The following is a 23779-nucleotide window of genomic DNA, read 5'->3' as shown; positions in this document are numbered from 1 at the left end:
CAACGTTGGTGCCGGTTTGCGTATGAGTTTATTTGACATTTTTGCTTTTCTTTCTTGTGAATGACGCATTCATCGAGATATCGCTTCCTCTTCAGACGAATAAAAGTCATTATAGGGAAGAACCTGATCTATCTTCTCTATTATAATACACAATTCAACCGATAAAGATTGTTGCGGGTGCTTCTGATTTTCTATTTCAACCAAAGTGCTCAATGTTTAGGGAGAAGCAATTTCTGACAAATGTCTTGTAGCTTCTTAAACTTAGCTTCTTCTTGTAGCCTGATCTTCAACTTCCAGAACACGACCAACTGCACATTGGACGAACCTGGACATTGGTGAAAAGTTTCGAGCAAATTTTCAGAAACATCTTTCTTACGTCATTGATCCATGCTTTTTGCGGGCTCTTGTAACTTGAAGTTGGTTTCATCGAAAGTGTTGGATGTTTTTGATTTTTATCTTTGACGTCATCACCAGTGACGTTTTAAGGATTGTGTTAAAGGGTGTGCAAAAGTTATTGAAAGCCGAGAGTAAGATATGCTCCTTCCCCTAAAATATGGTCCTTATATATGGTATTATATATATATACAGTATATTATACCTAAAATATGATCCCTAAAATATGGTCCTTCCCCTAAATACACTGGTGGTCATCACTCATCACCATATCTTCTGTTGCACAAAAATCCATTTCGTCACCATCTTTTTTTCTCCTCCAAAAGAACTGGATGATGATGTCATAATGATTCCGACTGATGCAGTTCTGTAAGAACCGTTTCAGGTCACGTGGTTATAAATATAACTTTTGACCTCAAGAGCCAGGACAACGAGTTTTTACGAAACATAAAGCAAAATAGTCAAACTTGTTGTGAACGTTGCTATAGGAACCCTTGAGTCACATTCTCACTATGACTTACAGCTAGTAGTTCTACCCTTCAGTGACGACACAAAACCCTTCCGAAAGGTGTCAACCATCCTGCGTGTAAGCTTCAACTCGCAATGAAACCACGAGGTGACCATTTCCTGAAATTGTGTTACTTTTTAAACGTTAAATAAAGCTCGCCCATCTCCCGCTGCAGCTGAAAACAGGTTAAATGGTCCATTTCAGTTTAACGTCAGTTGTAAGAGATTTGAGGAAATCTTAAGCATATTTTCGCACTTGCTTCTATGGCTTGCATATATCTTCAAAATTAAAGCAAACGCTTTTTTAAAGTTGCATTTGTAAATTTAAATAAATTTAATTCACTCGCACGTATGCTTTCTATCGTTGAAATAGCATCTAACTTGTGTTTAACGTCCAACGCTTAACGAGCTTAACGGTCGCCGCCCAAATGACCTCAGCAAGCCTTGATCCGAGAAATGTCAAAAGACATCTTCTGTCTTTCAAATACTGACAAGAATTTTTAAAAAACATATAAAAGGGAGGGGTGGGCAATTTCCGGGGAAGTTTTTTTTCTTTTTAGCAATTCAGTGGTTGAACTGGTATTACGTCATAATTCGAATGAAATATGTGAGTTTATTTGCTTCTGTGCTGTTTATATGAGTTCAGCAAACTTATAACTCACCAAGCAAGATTTTAAAATATTATCAAAAACCTTTCAGGTGCGTTGATGTTAAGATACATTGATGCCGTCGGCATAATTGATACAGGTTGTGTAATTATGGGCTGCTTTGAATTTACTAACAAAACAGCAAACATAACATATAACCCATCCTTGCCTACAAATCATTTTTACTTCAATAATAAATTGTGACGTATGAAAAAGTTAATTTTGGGACTTCTCGTTGACGTCACTTGGCTTCAATGAAATCTTTTTGTTTTTACAATTTTAAAACTTTAAAGTTTTTGTTCAAAGAACAAGAAAGGTTTTGAACAAACTTATTGTTAATATGTTGCTCTACCTACAATAGTGTGCTGACATACCGTTGTTAACCTATAAAAGTGAGATTTAGTTCGTGTATAACCAATAGGGTAAATGACGTAATCATCTTTTATTGAGAAAACAATCACTTGCACAGAAAACTTGGATATTTTTGAATCGTCTATCTATAACTCCTTGTATCAAGGGAACAATTGTTTAAACAGAATTTACAGCTTTTCAAACGCGATTGTTCCTCGTAAGAGTATGGCGGGCAATTATAACATTCTAGGAAAGCTTCCTCGATGCAATCTGGAATCTCCGCGATCTCAGCGGGGTTGCTGCTATCAAACTTGCCTGAATAAAAGGTTCAGGTTATAGCGAGAGCGGCGGTGGAATGAACAGAAAACATCTCACCGCATTCCTTCCTAATGCATCGCAGACATGGCTGTGAAAATCCTTGCACTCTGTTCGCGTACCAGTTCCTCGATGGACACGATCGGAGACCTTCGCAGTTTTTCATGCAGCTGAACCTCGCAAAGGGATGCTTTATAGGACCTATTGAGACAGATACACGTCTGTTGAAGAAATTTTCCTTACGTTTAGACAAATGTCCTCACAAACCGCTGAAACATCTGTCAATGCAGGAGCCGCAGGTTTCCCACCGACCCTGATCTTTAAGTTGGATCGATAGACATTCGATGCAGGAAAAATCGTTTCTGACGTCAGAAGATTGGTTTCTTTCTGGAAAAACCATCGAATGTAACTTGTCACAACGCAGAAGATGTTTCATCTCAGCCACAGTTCATTCAAGATTAGCCTTAAAAAAGGAAAAATCTTCCTCATAGCGCCAAAGATTTTATGGTTTTACCGCAAACATGACCGAGACATCTTCCACAGGTTTCCGGGAGATTTTCCCGTATCTTCGCCTCTATTTCCTCATCCGGACACATCGCGTTCAGGCGACAATCAAGCAAACATCCATATTCTCGGAAAGTCTTTCTTTGGCGTCGTGGAACTCTGGCGCCTACGTAAACACCAAACAAAAATATTATACCATAATGTTTCGCAAGTTTCCAGCTCTACATGAACGTGCTCCGTTACCGGACTGTTTATAACAGGTTTTCACGCAATTTCGACACCTCTTCTGCTGCAACTGCTGGTTCAGCGACAAACCGGGACAAGCGGGACACGCATTGTAAGTTGGTCCAAGGCACAAACCCTCCGGTGTTCTTCCTGCTCAAAATAATTAAAGAAAAAGTTCCAACATTTCTTGCAAACTTGTGAAAACTGGTTGAAAACGACTAATTTAAAAATCGGCCGAAAATCGGGCAATAACAATTAACAGCGAAAGCTTTTCATAAATGTCACTCGCTTTCTCTTACCGCAGGCGTCAGTGATGCATTGTGTGCATCTCGCCGGCAGGGTCCTCAGAAATACTGGAATGTCGCTTCTCGATGGGCAGCGCTGGGCGCCCTCACATGACCTCAGGCATTGTCGGAGATTGCCGGCGTTATTTTCTCCATATCCTAATATGGAAAAGAACTATGCCTTTCAAGCGGTTGTGTGTGTAAAAGTGGTAAAATGGAGTTTTGCTTCTAATCGATATATTTCATTATATCAGAGCTACAACTATTATCAAGTATAGTAATATTCGCATACTCAGTGTGGGACACACTTGACTTGGCACAAACTTAAACAATCAAAATCATTTGACTCATAAAAAGTTTGGGAAAGAAAATCTACTTATTTTACTCACCTGTCGAGGTCATTTGAAGCAGAACGACTAACCCAAAATGAAAGCGGAGAAACCTCATCTTAAAACTTAAACAGCGCGATAAAGTTGGTTCAAGTAACTTTTTACTGTAAAGTGTAGACGTTACTCTTGGCGAGGGTAAAGTGTTTTATCAAACTTACTGCGAGTCAACGAACAACTAAACTTGCTCCCGCGCTTATAAAATGAGTCGCAAAACAGTCACGTGACATCTTGGACGCCTCGGGTCAATGACAAAGCATTAACTAAACCAGAAAAGTTCGAACTTTGATAACTATTAAATGTTAATTATGACATAATAGTCATGCTCGGTGCTTGTGTTTGTCAATCGCGCCTCGTGACTTGGTTTAAGTTTTAGATCAGTCTACAATGTTTCACTTCGTTTTAAATCTATATTTGTGAAGCAATAGTGATGAGTCTGATGACAGTATTGGAAAAACAAACAAGTGGTGATTATTTTATAAAGAGTGCGATGTGTAATTACAATGGTGGGCAGGTAAACCCTCCATTTGCTACAGTATGATGAAATCTTAATTTGCCTTTTCTTTTTGTTGAACATATCTCGGATTTTATTAGCATCTTTCACGAAATGTTCAAATAGCTCTACAGATGGCTTGCAGTTGTCAAACCCGTTAAACATAAAAGCGACATTTCTGACCGCGCTATTTGCAAAATGCGGAGTGCTGCCGCCAACAGCGTTGAATTTTTGTATTGATTTCAAACACTAGATGATTTGCTTAAATAAAATAAACTTTCTCAGATACTCTTTTTTTTATAGATGCAAGACGACGCAGCATCGCGCCCAGCTAATCAACAACATTGCTTCAACAGCAAAAAATCTGGAAGCGACAACAACTGTCGGAATGATTTTGCTAAATAACTAACCTAACTAAATACATATTCAACAAGCTTATAGCGAGCTATAAGCGAAAGATTTTCTCCCTGTTGTTTTAATTCATCAATTTTGTTCATGTTCACTTAATAAAGCTTTACGCTACACTGCTCGATAGCATTTGAAAGCGAGGAGCATTTTTTTTTTGAAATCACAAAGCAATCTAACAAGTGTGTATTTTTTTCAAGACCAAGAAAATCTTTTAATCCACATCATGGAGAGGTCTCAATCGTTGTGGAAGTTATGACTCTAATGACGTCTTTCACCGCCATCAACGTCATGATCTAACCAATGTACAAGAAAGATTCGTTAGATTTCATGGTGAGCAGTTTCAAGTTTGTTTCCATGGTTACCGTCATGGGGCCCATTGCTGCTCCTTCCTGCCATACATGCTGCGCATCTCGCCATCGCCCTCAACTGGTCGTTTGTGGGAAAGCTGCAAGACTCACAAAGAATCTTTTGCCTTAGTGCGCAGTCAACGTCATAATGTGATTCTACAGAGAAACGATTGTGATGTCAAAGACTTGAACAACGGTTTACAAAAGAGTTTGACCGTGGCAGCCAGTGATTAGTAACGTCATGCAGAGGTAACTCACGGCAAGCTTCACTGACGCAGGTTCGGCATTCCTCGTCCACTGTAAGGGCATGCTCGGTTTCGTGTAAGGGACATTCCCCGGATTCCTGGCACTCTTGGAAATATTTCGTTAAATTCTTTTCCTGGCATTTAGGCTTTGCTGCCCCTAGAGGTGAAATCATTCAGCGTACAATATTTCTTTAGCATCCTCACAATAAAGATGATGTTGCTTAGCCTAGCTGACATAATGAAGTGCTAATTACGTCCTAATTACCATGATGTTTGTGGCATTCTTTCCTGCAAGCGACACATCTCATTCGCCTAGAAAGAATTTCCGGTGTAGGCGAAGGACATTCGTCACATCCGGCAATTGCTTCTTCAATACAATCCATTCTCGGATGAGAGGAATCCTCTGCAGAAATGTCAACTACAGCATTAAGAATCTGATCTCTAATAGACAAGTTCATAAAACCAAACTTAATTTGGGAACAAACCCTAAAACTTACCACAAGCCATTGTGACGCAACGCCCACAATTTGGTGACATCATCGCTTTCATTTCGTCCATGTTAACACATTTGTGAGGCCCTTCACAGTCCTCAAAGCAATCCTGAAGATTTTCGTGACTGTCATGAGAAATTCCACCATGACCACCTCCATCTGGTCATAAACACAATTATGATGCAATATCCGGCTAGTCTTAACATCGCAAGCCTTAAAAATACCCACCGCAGTACGCTAAATGCAACACAAACCAGGCAAGTATTGCACATAGATAAAATGTTCTCATTTCGTGCTGGTAGTTTTACTCCGACCAAAGAGATTGCTCCGACAGGTTCAACAAGAGAAGCCTGTTACACAATATCTGCAACAAATTTGCAAAATTTTAATTTAATTTTGTAAAAACACAACCACTCAATTTTTGGAACACTGAAAATAAAGGAGGGCAAATCGATTTGAACAACATTTTGACGTTTTCTACAAAATTTATACAATCTAGGATTTAATGTCCCTGCAACACTCAGCAAGCTGGAAAATGCAAAAGTATTTTTAAAGACTTCCTCGCGCGCTCCTATAGTTATGTGGAAGTTTGAATGGTTACTGACTTGTCGGGGATGTGGCAGCGGACGGGAAAAAGATAAAGCAAAGTTTCTGCGAACTTTCCTGGAAAAGATATAAATCAAGAAACATAACTTTGCAGATTTATCGCAGAAATCAGCCCAAGCAAGAACGAAGACACAACACTCGTCTGATTAACCTTGCAGTTTATTCGATAGAGCGATGAGATAAAACCAATCTGCTCGTCAAAGTCACGTTCATGAACGCTCCGATATCTTACTTTTATCTCGAGCAGGTGATAATAACTCCACATTGCATGAAAACCTTGCTGCTTTTCACTTATTTTTGCAATTGCAAAACTACTGTCTGCCGTGTAACCTGTATTTTATTTTATTTGTTCATGAACATATGAACGATTAAAAACTTAAAAGGATTGAAGCTTATCACGTAGTCTGTAAGTTTTTCCTTTCCAGTTGCCCGAAGGAAATCAGAAAACCAAGCAACAAGCTATTTACACCACCAACACTCATTAAATCATAAACACAGCGCATTCTGTCTGGCAGGCTTCCTTTTGAAATAATAAAGCCGACTTTTGTCAATAAAATAACGCATTCTTGCTTGAAACTTGTTAAGCAACATAATAATCTTAGAGTTTGTAAAAGCGGAAGATAAGAGACCCTTGGGCGAAGTGACTTTTCAAGCGATCTATGCGTGGATGACAAGACTATATTACTTGTTGAAAGGCGAGAAATCTGCATTTACAATTATTTATATTTACAATTACAACACATTAGCAATAGGCCTAAGACTGGTATCTGTTATAAATCTTGCACATGCGGATGTCTTGCTGTTCCAAGTGGCCCATCAAGCTAAAAATAAACTAAAATTATTTCATTTCAAGTTTTAACGCCAATTTCGCCATTTTAATTTACATCACAATGGTATATAGACAGTTTCTCTATCGGCAGAGTTATACCCAACTATATTTTTCTGCCTGGAACCGAGTAGAGCCAATTTTATCTGTGACTCGAGTCAAGCCAACGCCTTTAACTTAAAAACTATTTTCACGTCACACCATGCGTTGCATTAAATCGGTAACTATGACGTCATGGCTGTCTGCAATTCATTATGGTTGATACTTTTTACAGAGAGTGTACTTTTTTTAGAAAACAATTTGTTTTTTGTTCTTTGAATTTTTCGTGTTTTTCTTACAATGGTCATGACGTCACTCAAGTCTTTTTGGAATTTGACTTGAGTCAAGTTGAGTCATTTAAGATCTTTCAATCTAGTCAAGACGAGTCATAAAAAAATGTGACTCGAGTCATTGCAATACTGGCTATTAAATAAAAAAATTTCAAAAAATTTATGTTTATGATATCGTTATAGACTAGTTATAAAGTATACTGTAACTTAGTAATTTATTAAAGGCAGTAAAAATCATTTGTAGTGGCCGGAGTTATGTTGACATATCATGTGTAGCCGAATGATGCCTGCTGCAAACAGTGCAAAGCCTATGTTTAATATAGAAATAACTTTTTCTGCAGTGACTTTGTGTATGAGAGCACTTTAATTATAGCACCATTACATGTCTGTTCCTTTCAGCTCAAATTGCACGTAAGAGCACTCATAAGGTAAGCGCACTGAGATGATACAAAATCAGAGACAATGTTATTTTACCTCATGCATCAGCAAGACGATGTGGGGATGGCGATGTTGATTGTGTTAAGGTTGGCCTAAAGCCAAAGGCTTTTAGTCTTTCTTTTAGAACTCCTAGACAATTGTGTCTTTGACTCCGTTGCGCCTGCTTTCTCTAATTGTTTCTTTAAATCAGCACCACATTCATAAAGTCTAAATTGTTATATTGTCCGAAATATAGTCGTAGTAGCATCAGAAACAATTTCATCACCATTTCATATTCAAACAGAGCTATCACTTGAATTCAATAATGAATAATCCAGAAGGTAAACTGATAATATGAGAAGAGACTCAGGGACAACGGGCGGTTTGAACCAAGCCTAAGCTTTTATCCAAACACATCAGCCAATCAGCAAATAACATGTCATTTTGCATCGTACTATGTCACCAAAGCTTGTTCATCACAAGTACGCTACCATCTACCTTACACACGATATAATACAATGCTAATTGAAACACTCCAACTCTCGGCCAGTATGTCGGTTTAGAACTCATTGTTTGAATAACGGCTTTAACCACGAATAACAAACTTGTTTAAATATTCAATTGCATCTAACTGGGACAAACACAATGCTTGTTTAGAATGCCAATTATATAAATTATTACAATTTACTATAACGACCGCCACAACGAAATAGCCTACCTACGAAAAATAAGGCTATTGTGTAGGTTTTTTTTGTGATGTAACAGAAATGCAGTGTGTGGATTGTTTACTACAGTGCTAATGCTAAACTATTGCACTTACATAGCTGCGTTCTACGCTATTACTCTAGAATATTTGGTTAATAAGTCATAAATGCCAAGGCTGAAAACTGTCACAACAGAAAGATTCAATCATTTTTTTTCGCTTTAAATGTGAGAGACGAAACATTGTGCTGATGTAGGTGGTTGCAAACATATTAACAATGATGATAGCTTCCACAGATTAGACGGGCAATGTGGCAAGACCTCGAGGGCAAAAACGTGCTTTACGGTAGGATAATGTGAAAGAATAAAACTTGAACATCAGCGCAGCCACCAGACATTCGTTAAAATGTTCACAAAATCAAAGCAAATATTGCTTTATCTTGAATCGTCATCCTGAATTTTCTAAAGAAAGTTTATTTTTATGTGTCCTTGTTGCCATATAACAGGGGTGGGCAAATTTGTTCAATGAAAGAGTCACTTGCAGAAAAATATAAACACCAGCGAGCCGCAAAATCAGTAATGATTGTCAATTTGGTTATTATACTATTAGTAGTCATTTTGGGATATTACTTTTTAACTAAAAGACCCATAAAAACATGTTGGTGAGGTGCATTTTGACAACCTTTGCAATAGAGTATAGAATCTATACCTGAAAACAATGTCGGAATCGATGTCTAGTGTTACGTCATAAACGAAATGCTGGCCTACATAAAGAAAAACTACACAGAAACTTTCATAAACGGTACTCTTGGTAGCCTTTACATTTTTTGGAATTTTACGATTCGACTAGAAGAGCCACAAAAAACATGCCGGAGAGCCGCATGCGGCTCGCGAGCCGCAGTTTGCCCACGTCTGCCATATAAGGTGTCTGTATGCGATTGCTTCTCTGTCTATTGATATGGGTATTCCCCCATTTAAAGACTTGTCACAAAAGGTGAAACCACAAGGTATGATACTGTGGAGTCATTCCATGTATAACACTGGACAACAATTTACAACTTATTTTTTATTCCTCGCTCATTTCAAGTTTACCTAGACTAATTTTGCAATGCTGAATCCAAATCTGGTCTTAGATTTTTTCTAACACGTCACGTTTTTGAGATATGATATATGCTCACGACAACCCATAACTGTGATTTTGGCTAATTTTGGCTGAGCGGAACAAAACATTACATGTAATCAACCCAGTAATTTCTATTGAAAATAACAGCATTATCATACTGCACAATTTAACACAACCCAGGATAATTAAATCAGACGAAAATAACATTATATTCCCTCAAAAGTGCTTTATACACTTGCTCTTTCGAGTATGTTCAGTGTCAGTTTCACGCTGAAGAAACCAGCAGTAGTCCCCCATCATGTTTGGGTTAAATCGACCTCTATACCGCGATTCCATCACAGAGATGTCTTGGTGAAATCTTTCCCCATGCTCGTCGCTCACATCACCCAGGTTTGGCGGGAAAAATTCCAAGTGTGAATGAAGAAAATGCAGTTTAACCGACATTCTGCAGCCCATTTCGCGGTATGATTCCAGCAAATTGTCCACTAGTTCCGAGTAATTTTCTGCCCTGTACTTCCCAAGAAAATTTTGTACAATCTGTACAAATGCATTCCAGGCTTTTAATTCAATTGAATTAAGCTTGGATGGAAATACTGGGTCACGGATCAAATCACGTATTTGGGGGCCAACAAATATTCCAGCTCTCAGTTTAGCATCACTTGGTATTGCACCAAATTTTTCTTTTATATGCAGGAATCCATCTCCATTGAAATCCATTGCCTTCACAAATTGTTTGATCAGGCCCAGTTTAATGTGAAGTGGTGGCAAGTACACTTTGCTCAGATCAATTAGGGGTTGGCACTTAACATTATATCTTCCAACAAAGTAGTCCGTTCTCATTGGCCATTCAGTTGTGTCATAGTGGTTTGCATCGTCTCGACTGTCCCACAAACAGAGAAAGCACATATGCTTGGTGTAACCCAACTGCAATCCGAGCAAAAGTGACACAACTTTAAGGTCTCCACATATGTTCCCCCCCTACCCCTACCCCCTCCCCTCTATAGTCATGGCCAAGAACATTCAAGAATGCATTAATTGTGAAAAGATAGAACATTGCATTTACAAAATAATGTCAATATTAATCTTACATAACATGCATTGTGACATAATATGACCAACAATTCGCTGGGAAAGAAAATTGCACAATACCTTGTACTGTAGAACCTTATAATATAGTGCCAATCAATGCAAAATCCGAATTTCGTGAATTTTCATATCTTGAAAACCTGACGTGATAGACCAATTCTGATTTCAGATTTGGAATCAGCGTCCCAAAGTTAGTCTAGGCAGTTTATTTTCATTTGAGGAATAATTTTGCTGTTGTCCAGTGTAATCAACCAGGCCCTGTAACCACTACTCTTGGATTATGATAATTTCAATATATGTTATAGACCTTGGAAAAAGCCGAAGATTAAAAAAAAAATTTTCAAAATATCTCCAGGCGTTTTCGAGTTATTCAAATTTGAAATTTTCGCCACACGATGGCCTTTGGCTAGTGAGCACTGGTCACGCTTTATGATTTTCTTTAATATCTTTATTTCTGAAGGTAGAATAATGAAACAAATGTTGAATTTACCATTTTTGGGGTCAAGGAATTCATTTAAGCACATAAAAAACCCATATCACACCTCCTTCATGGAGTAAATTAAGTTTTTTCATTAATCTCAAAGTTCAAGTTTACGATGCAATTACAAAAATAGCAATCGCATTGGAAACATAATTTTTGCACTTTTGTGTAGCATGGTTCATGTATTTTCATGTATCCAAAAATTGGAAACTTGTTTTTTGTTCTTTAGGAATAAAGTTGGTTTTAAAAGCAAGCACGATTTTTAAGATTCCTATAAGATATACAATGCAGATTTGAGCAATATCGTATAACTGGTCATGCATATATGCAAGGTTGCAATTCCAAGGCACCAACTGCTAGTGTTTAAAGATTATTCACCAAAAACATTAATTACTGCCTGCTAAAGGTGCACTCTGAGAGAGGTTACAGTAAATTTGACTTCCTTTTTGAACTTTAATTTTGCCTACTCCTATTTTGATTCTTATTATTTTATTATTGTTATTATTATTTTGATTTCATCTATGTATGAAAATGATGAATTTACCCGTTTAATCCCTGGAATTAAAGATTATGTAAGTGTTTTCAAAAATGTTCATAAGCAAAAGAGGCTCATTCTGTGTAATTTGAAGAAATTATATGCCACATTTTGTGAAAAATATCCCGAGCTGAAGATTGGATTCTCAAAGTTTTGTTCACTCAGTCCCAAATGGTGTGTCCCCGTATCGTCCAAAGGCAGTCATTCTGTCTGTGTGTGCATCCAACATCAAAATTCAATCCTTCTGGTTGAATCTACCAACAACAATGAAACACACAAAACATTGATTGACAAAATAGTGTGCAGCACGGAGAACAAAATGTGCGTGTTGCATCGTTGTGAACAATGTCCTGGGTCTCAAGCACTAAAAGGCTTTTTACTTGCACAGTATGATGAGGAACTTGATGATGAAGTCCAATGCCAGCAATGGAAGTCTACAGACACGATGGATCTTATCACGGTGTTAATGACGAAGTATAAATGGATTCAAGAAATTGTAAGAGTTTTGGATGATCTTACAAAGCATTCATTCATAGCTAAATGCCAATCTAGATACTTAAACTCCAAAAAGAGTTCTGTAACAGATGATACTTGTGTGATTTTGCTGGATTTCGCTGAGAATTACACTTTTACAATCCAAGATGAAGTACAAAGCTATCAGTGGAACCAGCAGCAATGTACAATCCACCCAGCTATTGTGCAGTAGTCATTTTGCTTTGTTTCAGATGACTTAACACATGACACAGCTTTTGTGCATGGGCTTTTGTACAAACTCACTGCATTGATTCCAAGCTTGTCCAGCACCATTGTCCATTACTAAAGTTGAATATTTCTCGGACGGTTGCGCTGGACAGTATAAAAATATGCTGAATTTGTGCAATCACAAGTGTGATTTCAACCTGGAAGCGTGTTGGTCCTTTTTTCCAAGCAGTCACGGGAAATCTCCATGTGATGGTGTTGGAAGTACTGTTAAATGACTGGTTAAGACAGCTAGCTTACAAAGACCTACATCTGACCAGATGTGATCATGCATGTAATACACAACAGCGGGTGGATTGTACATTGCTGCTGGTTCCACTGATAGCTTTGTACTTCATCTTGGATTGTAAAAGTGTAATTCTCAGCGAAATCCAGCAAAATCACACAAGTATCATCTGTTACAGAACTCTTTTTGGAGTTTAAGTATCTAGATTGGCATTTAGCTATGAATGAATGCTTTGTAAGATCATCCAAAACTCTTACAATTTCTTGAATCCATTTATACTTCGTCATTAACACCGTGATAAGATCCATCGTGTCTGTAGACTTCCATTGCTGGCATTGGACTTCATCATCAAGTTCCTCATCATACTGTGCAAGTAAAAAGCCTTTTAGTGCTTGAGACCCAGGACATTGTTCACAACGATGCAACACGCACATTTTGTTCTCCGTGCTGCACACTATTTTGTCAATCAATGTTTTGTGTGTTTCATTGTTGTTGGTAGATTCAACCACAAGGATTGAATTTTGATGTTGGATGCACACACAGACAGAATGACTGCCTTTGGACGATACGGGGACACACCATTTGGGACTGAGTGAACAAAACTTTGAGAATCCAATCTTCAGCTCGGGATATTTTTCACAAAATGTGGCATATAATTTCTTCAAATTACACAAAATGAGCCTCTTTTGCTTATGAACATTTTTGAAAACACTTACATAATCTTTAATTCCAGGGATTAAACGGGTAAATTCATCATTTTCATACATAGATGAAATCAAAATAATAATAACAATAATAAAATAATAAGAATCAAAATAGGAGTAGGCAAAATTAAAGTTCAAAAAGGAAGTCAAATTTACTGTAACCTCTCTCAGAGTGGGTACTATGACACCTTATCGAAAGACACTTTATCGAAAGACACTTTATCGAACGACACCTGATCGAAACGACAGATGATCGAAAGACACTTTATCGAACGACAGTTAATCGAGCCGACAGTTGATCGAACGACACTTTATCGAACCGACAGCTGATCGAACGACACTCTATCGAACCGACAGTTGATCAAAACGACAGTTGATCGAACGACATTTTATCGAACCGACAGTTCAAGCAAGATTTTTGCGTGTTTCTCAAACATTGAAACAATGAGCCATTGTGATGTGCGGTCTTTGTAATGGTGTGCATTAATGAATTGTGATGTATATATCATAAAGTTGACGATTTATATTTTATATCTATATTTTATATTTGTATCATAAAGTGTACGATTTCGCATGGCGGCCGGCCCGCCCACATATTAATAAGATATCACAAGAATACGCACGAGAATTACTAAGTACGAGAGTAACCTAGAAACCTATGCGTCGTAGACTGATGAGATTATTACAGGTTAGTAGAAACATCATCTGGCTTCCTGTATACATCATAATTGTAAAACTAAAGAAAGTGAATTTAGTGTAAATTAGGTATTTCTAAAAGTGACACATTTCTATAAATTCTTCTTGTTACGCCGCGCCCCCGCTGTGAAAAGAGAACGAAAAAGAATAGTTAGTCAAGTTATTGGTGCGTAAATGAGTAATACGCTTCAATGCGGAGAGAGAGCAAAATTATATAAATATCACAATATCTCAAAAATTACAAAATCCAACTTTATCAAACAAACATGGACAGATAGCTGAACATTTTTTATGAAAAGTCACCAAATTTTAATTTTCTACAGCAAACAATGCAACGGTACGCCACGTTTTGCTATGACTGTGTGCGGGAGAAGCAACAGTCGATTCGATCAACTGTCGCTTTGATCAGCTGTCGGTTCGATAAAGTGTCGTTTGATCAACTGTCGGTTCGATAAAGTGTCGTTCGATCAACTGTCGTTTCGATCAGGTGTCGTTTCGATCAGCTGTCGTTCGATTAAGTGTCTTTCGATAAACTGTCGTTCGATTAAGTGTCGTTCGATAAAGTGTCTTTCGATCAGGTGTCGCGTCACGCTCAGAGTGCACCTTTAGCAGGCAGTAATTAATGTTTTTGGTGAATAATCTTTAAACACTAGCAGTTGGTGCCTTGGAATTGCAACCTTGCATATATGCATGACCAGTTATACGATATTGCTCAAATCTGCATTGTATATCTTATAGGAATCTTAAAAATCGTGCTTGCTTTTAAAACCAACTTTATTCCTAAAGAACAAAAAACAAGTTTCCAATTTTTGGATACATGAAAATACATGAACCATGCTACACAAAAGTGCAAAAATTATGTTTCCAATGCGATTGCTATTTTTGTAATTGCATCGTAAACTTGAACTTTGAGATTAATGAAAAAACTTAATTTACTCCATGAAGGAGGTGTGATATGGGTTTTTTTATGTGCTTAAATGAATTCCTTGACCCCAAAAATGGTAAATTCAACATTTGTTTCATTATTCTACCTTCAGAAATAAAGATATTAAAGAAAATCATAAAGCGTGACCAGTGCTCACTAGCCAAAGGCCATCGTGTGGCGAAAATTTCAAATTTGAATAACTCGAAAACGCCTGGAGATATTTTGAAAATTTTTTTTTTAATCTTCGGCTTTTTCCAAGGTCTATAACATATATTGAAATTATCAAAATCCAAGAGTAGTGGTTACAAATTTTTAAAAAATTGGTTGATTATACATGGAATGACTCTGTGGTTAGTAAAATCCGGATAATTTTTAGTGTGTTAAGAAATACGTGAATTTCAATGAGAAATAAGTACAGTAATTAACAAATAGTCCGAAGCATGCCAATGCACTTTCTTGTTGAAAACTGCCATACTTTTCACTCTGAGTGGTTGATGGTGATTAGGCCAGAGTGACTTTCAAGAGTAAAAATTTTCACAGAGCAAGTGCTGATGTACCAAGGCAATAGTGTCTAAGTTTCATTATTTGCCATAGTTTAAATTTATGTTCTATGAGAAACTTGTGCTCTTTGGAATGGAACCATTTGGTAACGGGAAAATATACCATTGTAATATGAAGACAGACAAATGGTGTACATTTGTGTATTCTATTAAACAACATTCCAATGAGGTAAGTTACAAAGTTTCTAAATCAATGAACGCTGTGTCAAAAGCACAGCATTACATGAAAAGTGCTTCCCAGTTTACAACAAAGTCGGACTTTGAATTTGACGTTCTTCTTCCACTCCGTAAAATTTGTATTTTGTATGTTGCCAATAACTTGCACCTTGTGGAGTCACTTTGTGGGTTTCCAGAATTAATTGGGAAAGAAATTTTTGATTCTTGTGTTGAATTTGGCCACTTTGAGCCTAACAACAATGAAAATTGGAAAAGAGCATTGCAAATATTTACTGATGCTTATGAAAAGAAGTTGTTAGAAAAGCTTCAGTTGTGTGGCAAGTGGATGTTTCTATCATCTTCTTTTGATTGTATTACTCCTTATCTATATTTAGAAGAACTAGATCTTTCAAGCTGCAGAATTGGAAACGAGCACGAAGCATTGGTTTATGTTGGGACCCTCTCATGTTTAAAAAAACTCGTTTTGTGCAATAATAACATATCATTAAAAGGTATGAAGAACTTAACTCAGCATCATCGAAGAGCTGGTAAGGGCTTGGAAAATTTGGAAAGTCTGAGACTGGATGGGAATGCACAGATAACAGTTGATGTTTTTCCTTACCTTGAAACAGTTGAAAAATTAACAACCATTGTTGTGGACCATACTCAGATGATAATTGATGGAATTATTTCTCGAAAAAAAGTGAGTAAGTTTAACGTTTGTCCCCATCCCGCGAGGTATCACATAGGTGTGTTCAGAAGTTCTTATGATTGCATTGGGAAGGGATGGGCGGTCAGTTTGATAAACTCATATATCAAAGAAATTGAAAGAAACTTTGAAGAAAAACACGAACAATCTTTAAATGAGACCAAAAAGAAAACCATGTCATTTTATAGAAGGAAACCTCGTATTGGTTCCAAAGTAAAGAATTCTTCATGTCCCAGAAGCCAGGTTGTAAATCATCTTGTCATCTGTGATTGCTTGAAAAACAATAAACAAAAAATTTTGACTAAAAATAATGCAATGAAACATCCTGCCGAGGAGAAGTGTGTTGAAAAAGCTGCCAAACGCCAGTGTATTGACAAAAACAAACAGTTGGGTTGTTGTTCGAAGTCAGTTGCAATTGATAGGTCAATAATTGATTTTTATTTGTCATAATTACATAAACATAAATAAAAAGTTGTTTTTGAAGTGAATTTCAACTTAAACAATTATAGATTTGTAAGCAGTTTACACCGATAACATTTATGTATGGTAAACCACCCACAATATTCACATGCAACTTATGTGTATTGTGCTTTGTTTTAGCAAATACTGTAATTTTCCTGTACCTAGAATGTAGTTGCCAAAATGTGTTTGATTAAAAAGCACTCCACCGTCCAGTTCAGTGATGCTGTTGAAGTAAAGTTTAAGCTAACTAACCCCTATTTAACGATGCAGCGTTTAGGTATAAACCAGTGGTTTTCAATTGAGGACGCAAACTTCTCTGCTCATTTCTAGCTTAACGTTCGATACCAACCTGGTAAAGTTTAGCATGTAAGGTGCAGGATCTGACATACACTTAGTGCAATGTTTCGCAATCGGCCAGACTCAGGGTATGGCCGTTTTCAGTAAGATTTAGATTTTACGTACGCCAAGCAACATAATATGACATATGGTGGTGAACAAAAATGGTCGGACGCACTAGAAGTGTGCATTTACATAGTTTGACTGATCAGTTAAAAATTAAGTGCTCAGAATTTCTGTTCTAGTCATTAAGTGAAAAATGAAGCAGCTAAAGTGCGCCACTGAAGCTCATCGAAAAGAGTGTTGATTGCGCGTGTGCCAAATTCTGCAGTCTGGGCAACCGGGTGATGCGACTAAAAAGATGTCGATTCAATCTTGAAGCTGATAGTTTGGCAGGACATAACTTTGTTTTATATTGAATGTGTTTCTGTGTTTGTAATTTGGGTTAGGTGGCTGTGCTGACGCTAATAACCTTTTTACATTCTCTTATTGGTCCGTAATGCAAGTTTTTGCCGTCGAGGCCTTGTCACATTTGCCTGTCCGGCTTGTGGAAATTATTGTCATTAACTGCTAATAACTTTGCGACCACTTGCGTCAGCACAATTTTTTGTCCGTCACGTTGAAGACGAAAAATAAAATGAATCAATGAAAACGGTGGGGACTGGGGAGCCCCAGACTTGAAGTTGTGAATGACTTAAAAAAGAAATGAGCAAACGTCATTTTTTACATTACGTTACGCTAAGCGCCACCGTGTATTACGTCACGATCTATACGCGCCACCTTCGCATAAGTAGACTATGTGGCGCGTGGTTGTAACTGCCTCTCATGTTTTAAGCCTTAAATTTTTGCCACTTTTCTTGCTTGGTATTTGTTCGTGAGCAAGTATTTTATTGCGCAATAACTGCAACGGTTAACATCTTAACTTTCGCTCTGCGCTGTTAATGGCGAAAAAATATCAAGGCAAGGTAATTTAGCCTATAGGCTGGTCATAAACCTGTAAACCCGACCGGAAAGGAAACAGTTTTTGACGAGAACTCGCAAAACTTAAACTTTGGCGTGATGGTGCGCACCAAAGCCTCAATTCTTTGTTTGTTTATAGATAAAAAGATAGGCGTGGTGGCTTATAAACCTCGGGTGAACAGCTGCCATACTTTCCACTATGGAGTCTTGGCATAGGCTAACATAGTCTGCCAATATTTCACCGGAACAAATCGGGCGTTTAAAGCTATTTGTCACAGTTTCTGGTTCACCGATAATTTAGATAAGTTACATATATTTGGGTCGTATTATTTGGCTAGCCAGTCTACGAAAGTACGAATTTTACCAAAAAATTGCTTTTTTGTTGTTATATTTTGGTCAAAGTTAATGGAGTTTTACCAGGTAGTAAGCAAGATTCTTTTAACTGATGTACACCAAACTTCAAGTCTTTACATACAATACATTTTAAATGTCATCGCGTTAAAGTGATTAACCTCATAAAAACCTGAGTATCAAGCCTAACGACAATGATCTTTTCCATTTAGATTAAACCTTAATTGTCGGTACGGAAACAGACAAAGAAAGCATACTTGTCTAGTCATCTTGCATGAACAGTTGGTCTTTAAATATTTCCAATTGAATTAAACCTAAATGCTATTATTTTGTTTGGCTTATTTTAAGTATCTCGCGACTTCCTGTCATACCTATCGTTTTGCATTTGCTAAATATCTTAGACCAAGTTTTGAACCATTGTGTGACAGAAACAATTTGTTAAGTGTATCTGACGTTTTCTGGTGATGTTTGAAGAAAATTTTTGCAGAATAAGGCTGAATTTACCAATAAAAAAATTGTCCAAAAATTTAATTCTGAAAACATGATGGCTGTTTAAAACACCCACCAATCAGAAAACAGCAAACTCAGCTAGAGTACGTGTGAAAGTTTGTTTTCGTACATTAGCGGAATTTTTGTTAACTGGCTCCATTTGGGATAAAACTGAGTTCATTGCAAAAAAGCTACAATTATTTGAAAATTTTTTAGTGAAATGATGCAGTTTAACAGTGTGTCATGCAGGATGAAATTCTGCATGTGATGGTATAAATTTTGCCATAACCTAACCGCCTATCTTTAACAATGGGATGTGTGACCTACTTGCGGTGAAATAGTCATTCCTCATAATGCCGCATGTGAACATGCACTTAAATATGAATTCTTTATTTCTTTCAAATTTGGCACGCAAACAACCTAATTTCATTGCCTTGTTTGTTTATTAGGAATCAGTGTGAAGACCAATAAATTCAGCGTGCAGGTTGTTAAGCATCTTGCATTCACAATTTCCACTACGAGTCATTAAGAGTTAGAGGGTCCGCTGAGATATGCTTTGAACATCAATTCATAATTTAAGTGTATTTCTTTCCGATCGTAATTAATGGACACATAGCTCGATTGAGGTACCAATATGTTGTTGTTAGAGATGCCCTGCATTGGAAAACTCTTCTGTTCATCGGTCGGTACATTCATGGGACATTATGTAAAAGCTCTTGAAAAAAAATACGCGATACCTCGTGATATTATATATTATACAAACTTTAACAGGCTATTCCAGCTTAAGGTTTATCAGGTTGTAAAATTATGAAGAAAGAGTATGGCAGATAAGTTTGAAGTTCTTGAAGAAAACTTGGAGCAATTTATCGAAACTGTTCGTCGACTCGGCATTATAGTCAGTGACTTCCCTCCACAAGGGCAAAACGTGCTCAACCAAAAGGTCAATTCTATGATAACAACTTTAAAGGAAATTGAAAACTGTAAGTCGGCCTTTGCAGATGTGCAAATTCCTCTGGAAGTTTTTGATTATATCGACGCAGGAAAGAACCCACAACTCTACACAAAAGATTGCATTGAGAAGGCGTTGATGAAAAATGAGCTTGTGAAAGGGAAAACCGACGTTTATAGAAAGTTCCGAAAAGAATTGATGAGCCAATTGACAACAATCTTTCCAGAACAAATTTCCGAATACAAAAAAATTCGTGAAGAAAGTTAATTTACTCTCATCCCCGATCCTTATTCATCAAGTTTATTCCTTAAAAAGACATATTTCTTGTTTTATTTTGGTCAGCTTTATTATTAGAAGATTAACTGAAGAGAATCATCAAACTAACCACCACCTCGTCGTGATGTCCGTAAAGACTTCGTTATCGTTTGGATTCAAGAAGAAGATTGAAAGCAAAGTTGACATAAGCAAAGTGATAAATGAGGCAGAAGCTCAAGTTGATCCGCACGAAGAAGACGCAGAGATCAAGAAAAAAAGAGAAGAGCTGGTGATTCCCCTTATCCAGAAAAACAGGTTTTGCACGAGCTATAATGCATTGTTTGTTGTATGTTGAAAATTCACTTGATCTTAGTGCAATGCTAAGGTTTAATATAAGGTAAGCAACAATATTGACGTTATAACACGCTTGTTTTCAAGTAAAGCAATTATGTTATGTTCTTCACAAAACCACGCTTGATTCGCTCCACAGCATGTGCAGTAGTCAGAAATAGTTTTAAATAGCCATGATTCATTTCAAGGCAGTTGAAAGGAGAAAAAGCAAGGAATCACCCACACCCCATGCGTTAAACGCTGCGTTTGATCAAAATCTCTCCTTCTGTGCAATGATAAGCGAGCCTACTGAGTAAAATAGGTTTTGCGACACATAAACAGAATCATTCAGTTCTTTTAATCAAAAATCCCAGCTCTTTTCTGTTGCGGAATCGGTCAAAGTAGTTTCTACATAAAATGCTTGACTTTTCAAGAGGAATGGAAGTAACTAAGACTGATTTAACTTTTGTAACTTTGAGTTAAATTTTATCAAATCTTAATTCTTCGACATATCCTTAGGTTTATGGATGTTACTAAATTCTGAATAAAAAAATTTGATACGAATTTTTATTTGCATTTTTGGCACTAGGTGGTGCACTACACACAAAGATGACGCCGAAGAAAGAAATGATGTCAAACAATCAAAAGACAATCTCGATGAAAAAGCTGCTCAAGAAATTATGAAGGAATCAGAAAAATTTTTGGAGAAGCGCTCGATCGAAGATGAAGACAAAGAGGTGAATCCGGTTGACATATTCTGGCAACTGCAAGGTTTTGAGAGACAATTAATAAAACTAATTTTATTGTAGTTTGAGATGATGCAAGTTCCACTTCTGATGAAGAATAAAGTGCCCGAGGGCTTTGAAACCGACGATAAATTGAATGTTTCCTTGCGTCCCGAGGAGGTATTTCAATTCTTTTCACCAACTTTTTGTTTTTTCTGATATTTTTGCGCTTCCTAACTTTTTTAAAATTGACCTTTTTGGGTTTTCTGAGCTGCTCACACTTTATCGGTTTAATATTACAAGGACCCAACCAGATAATTGTAACCTCAGTAACTTCTGTATAAGTTTTACTGTTAATTGCGAATGTATTTGAGAAATAGACTCATGCCCCCCATGAATAAATTGTGTGCACCAAAATGGCACTATATATATGTGATATGCAGAATTTTAAGAAGGGGGAGCTCCCATGCCATGTTGCCCAGTGAATACCCATAACTGGTTTTAGTTAATGCCCTTGGGCATCCTGGCTCAGTAAAAATGGGTGCCCCTTAAAAATGTTGGTTGCCTAACTCCGGAAAACTAAGCTTAATCTGCCAACAGACACAATCAACGATGCAGTTTTCTTAAGTCTAAAATTTCATAAAATTTTTGCTCTTTTTCTTCCCAATGGTCTGGTCACAAAAGCCCGAGTCATTTCCTGCAAATACATCTCCTGATACAATCTATCATGATATGTCAATCTATAGAGCAATCCATAGAAAAACAATGGGTACCCGGTGGGCATCCATTCAGCTCAATGTTGGATGCCCAATTCAAAATTTGGTTTAAATGGCACCGAGACACCCATAAAATCTGACATAACATCATCCATATCCACTTGAGTAGAAGTTGTTTTGCGTTGTTATACTTTGCGTTAAATAGAAAATCAACTTTAGATTTTTGTTGCAGTCGTCGCTCACGGACTACGACGCAATCCCCATTGAAGCTTTCGGGATGGCCATGCTGCGGGGAATGGGCTGGGACCCTAATGTAGGAATCGGCAAAACATTTAAGCAAAACACAAAAATGCTTGAAACAGTGGTCAGGCCGAAAGGCCTTGGACTTGGCGCTGCTGCAAATCCAAATTTAGTTAAAAAGGGAGAGAAAAAATCAAGCAAGGAAGAACAGCTTGAGTTAAAAAAGGGTGTTTATGTTCAAGTCATATCGGGAAGCAACAAGCGCAAGTACGGTGTGATTGAAGGCATCGACGCTGATAATGCCCAGTGTCTTGTCAGATTTGCACTGGGTGGTTCTTCAGCCACTGTGGCCCAATACGCCTTGGATATTGTCACAAAATCGGATTATTTGAAGTTCGGCAAAGATCTAAGTCGTCTGAGCAAGGCATTCGAAATCCAAGAAAAACTGCAGGATCATGCTGAACTTGCAAAAAATGGTGATAATCAAAATCATGACGAGTCAGCATCTTTCAAGCATGTGAAAAAACGGCGTCACTGTGATGAATCACATCCAGTAGGTGGCAGTGCAGGTCGTCATCAGAAGGAGAGAAAACTTGAGCTCACTGAAGCGGAACAGCACAAACATGCTCATGAAAAATCCGCTAAAAAGCAATCCAAGGAAAAGCAGCATCATAAGAAGACAAAAAAGAAGAGAAATACACTGAATGATGACGATGACCAGCGAAGGAAAACCTGGCTCCAACCCCATTTGAGGGTGCGCATGGTCGACCGGAACTACAGGAAAGGAAAGTTTTATCGGGAGAAGATGATTGTGGTCGATGTGCTGGACAGCAAAGGGCGCTGCTGCTGCAGGTCGGAGAAGGGCAACCTGCTCGATGACATCCACGAAGACATGTTGGAAACGGTCGTGCCGAGGTAAACTTTCATTCATCCCTGTCACTCTGTATTGAACAAGGTGTCATAACCTCTTGTACAAGTGCACTTGTGTTGTTTCATTCAGGTCCAACTCGGACGCTTACGTCAAAATCACAAGTAAGGGAAAATCGAAGCACGATGGCAAGTTGGCTCGGATATTGGAGAAAGACAAAGAGTCCTGCGAGGTTTATCTTCAGCTCATCGAGAAGCGGGAAGTTGCGCTCCGGATGAGTTTCGATGATATTTGTGAATACATCGGAGATATTGAAGCTGACTCCATGTTTTGAACAACTAGTTGCAAAATGTCAATTTTCTGTAAACAATTGTTTTCACTTCATGAACACAGTCATGGTTAACTCATAATTATTCTATACTTGACAACTTTTTCACTATTCTGTGTGTAAGCTGCAAAATGTGTTTACTTTTGTGGACGATATATAAAAAAGGATTGGTTTTGATTTGTCGCTAATTTTGACTTTATGACCTTCCCCTGATGACCACCATGTGCAGTCATATTCTGTTGATGTAAAACGTTCGACTCATCAGGAAAATAAAATTTTTTTTGTACAGGACCTGCTAGGAACAATTGACTAGTGCTAGGACCACTTTGGTTGT

At 37.6% G+C, this 23779-nt stretch overlaps 5 protein-coding genes across 5 annotated transcripts; 3 read left to right on the top strand and 2 right to left on the bottom strand.

Moving 5' to 3' along the window:
* Positions 1-1980: 1980 nt before the first annotated feature.
* Positions 1981-3763, bottom strand: LOC143462730 (uncharacterized). The gene is made up of 7 exons (XM_076960983.1): positions 3616-3763; positions 3242-3385; positions 2961-3092; positions 2728-2883; positions 2481-2600; positions 2274-2414; positions 1981-2213 (listed from the first exon to the last, which is right to left on the bottom strand). Exons 1-7 carry the CDS (start codon positions 3671-3673, stop codon positions 2041-2043), a joined length of 924 nt encoding a protein of 307 aa, XP_076817098.1. The 5' UTR covers positions 3674-3763; the 3' UTR covers positions 1981-2040.
* Positions 3764-4564: 801 nt separating this feature from the next.
* Positions 4565-6220, bottom strand: LOC143462219 (uncharacterized). The gene is made up of 7 exons (XM_076960287.1): positions 6202-6220; positions 5825-5960; positions 5603-5755; positions 5371-5508; positions 5119-5262; positions 4876-5016; positions 4565-4806 (listed from the first exon to the last, which is right to left on the bottom strand). The coding sequence occupies exons 2-7, from the start codon at positions 5883-5885 to the stop codon at positions 4772-4774; spliced, it is 672 nt and encodes a 223-aa protein (XP_076816402.1). The 5' UTR covers positions 5886-5960; positions 6202-6220; the 3' UTR covers positions 4565-4771.
* Positions 6221-15349: 9129 nt separating this feature from the next.
* LOC143462578 (leucine-rich repeat-containing protein 42-like) lies at positions 15350-17108 on the top strand. The gene has a single exon (XM_076960797.1). The coding sequence runs from the start codon at positions 15615-15617 to the stop codon at positions 16884-16886; it is 1272 nt and encodes a 423-aa protein (XP_076816912.1). The 5' UTR covers positions 15350-15614; the 3' UTR covers positions 16887-17108.
* A 2672-nt stretch (positions 17109-19780) lies between these two features.
* Positions 19781-20250, top strand: LOC143462580 (mediator of RNA polymerase II transcription subunit 10-like). Its single transcript, XM_076960800.1, has one exon. The coding sequence runs from the start codon at positions 19855-19857 to the stop codon at positions 20248-20250; it is 396 nt and encodes a 131-aa protein (XP_076816915.1). The 5' UTR covers positions 19781-19854.
* A 133-nt stretch (positions 20251-20383) lies between these two features.
* LOC143462575 (G-patch domain and KOW motifs-containing protein-like) lies at positions 20384-23734 on the top strand. Its single transcript, XM_076960795.1, has 5 exons — positions 20384-20553; positions 21158-21305; positions 21378-21473; positions 22242-23164; positions 23250-23734. The coding sequence occupies exons 1-5, from the start codon at positions 20384-20386 to the stop codon at positions 23449-23451; spliced, it is 1539 nt and encodes a 512-aa protein (XP_076816910.1). The 3' UTR covers positions 23452-23734.
* The last annotated feature ends 45 nt before the right edge of the window (positions 23735-23779 follow it).

This window comes from Clavelina lepadiformis, chromosome 6, assembly GCF_947623445.1.
Source record: "Clavelina lepadiformis chromosome 6, kaClaLepa1.1, whole genome shotgun sequence".
NCBI lineage: Eukaryota > Metazoa > Chordata > Ascidiacea > Aplousobranchia > Clavelinidae > Clavelina > Clavelina lepadiformis.
Note: the sequence above shows the minus strand (reverse complement) of the source record. Positions and strands in the feature narration are given on the sequence as shown.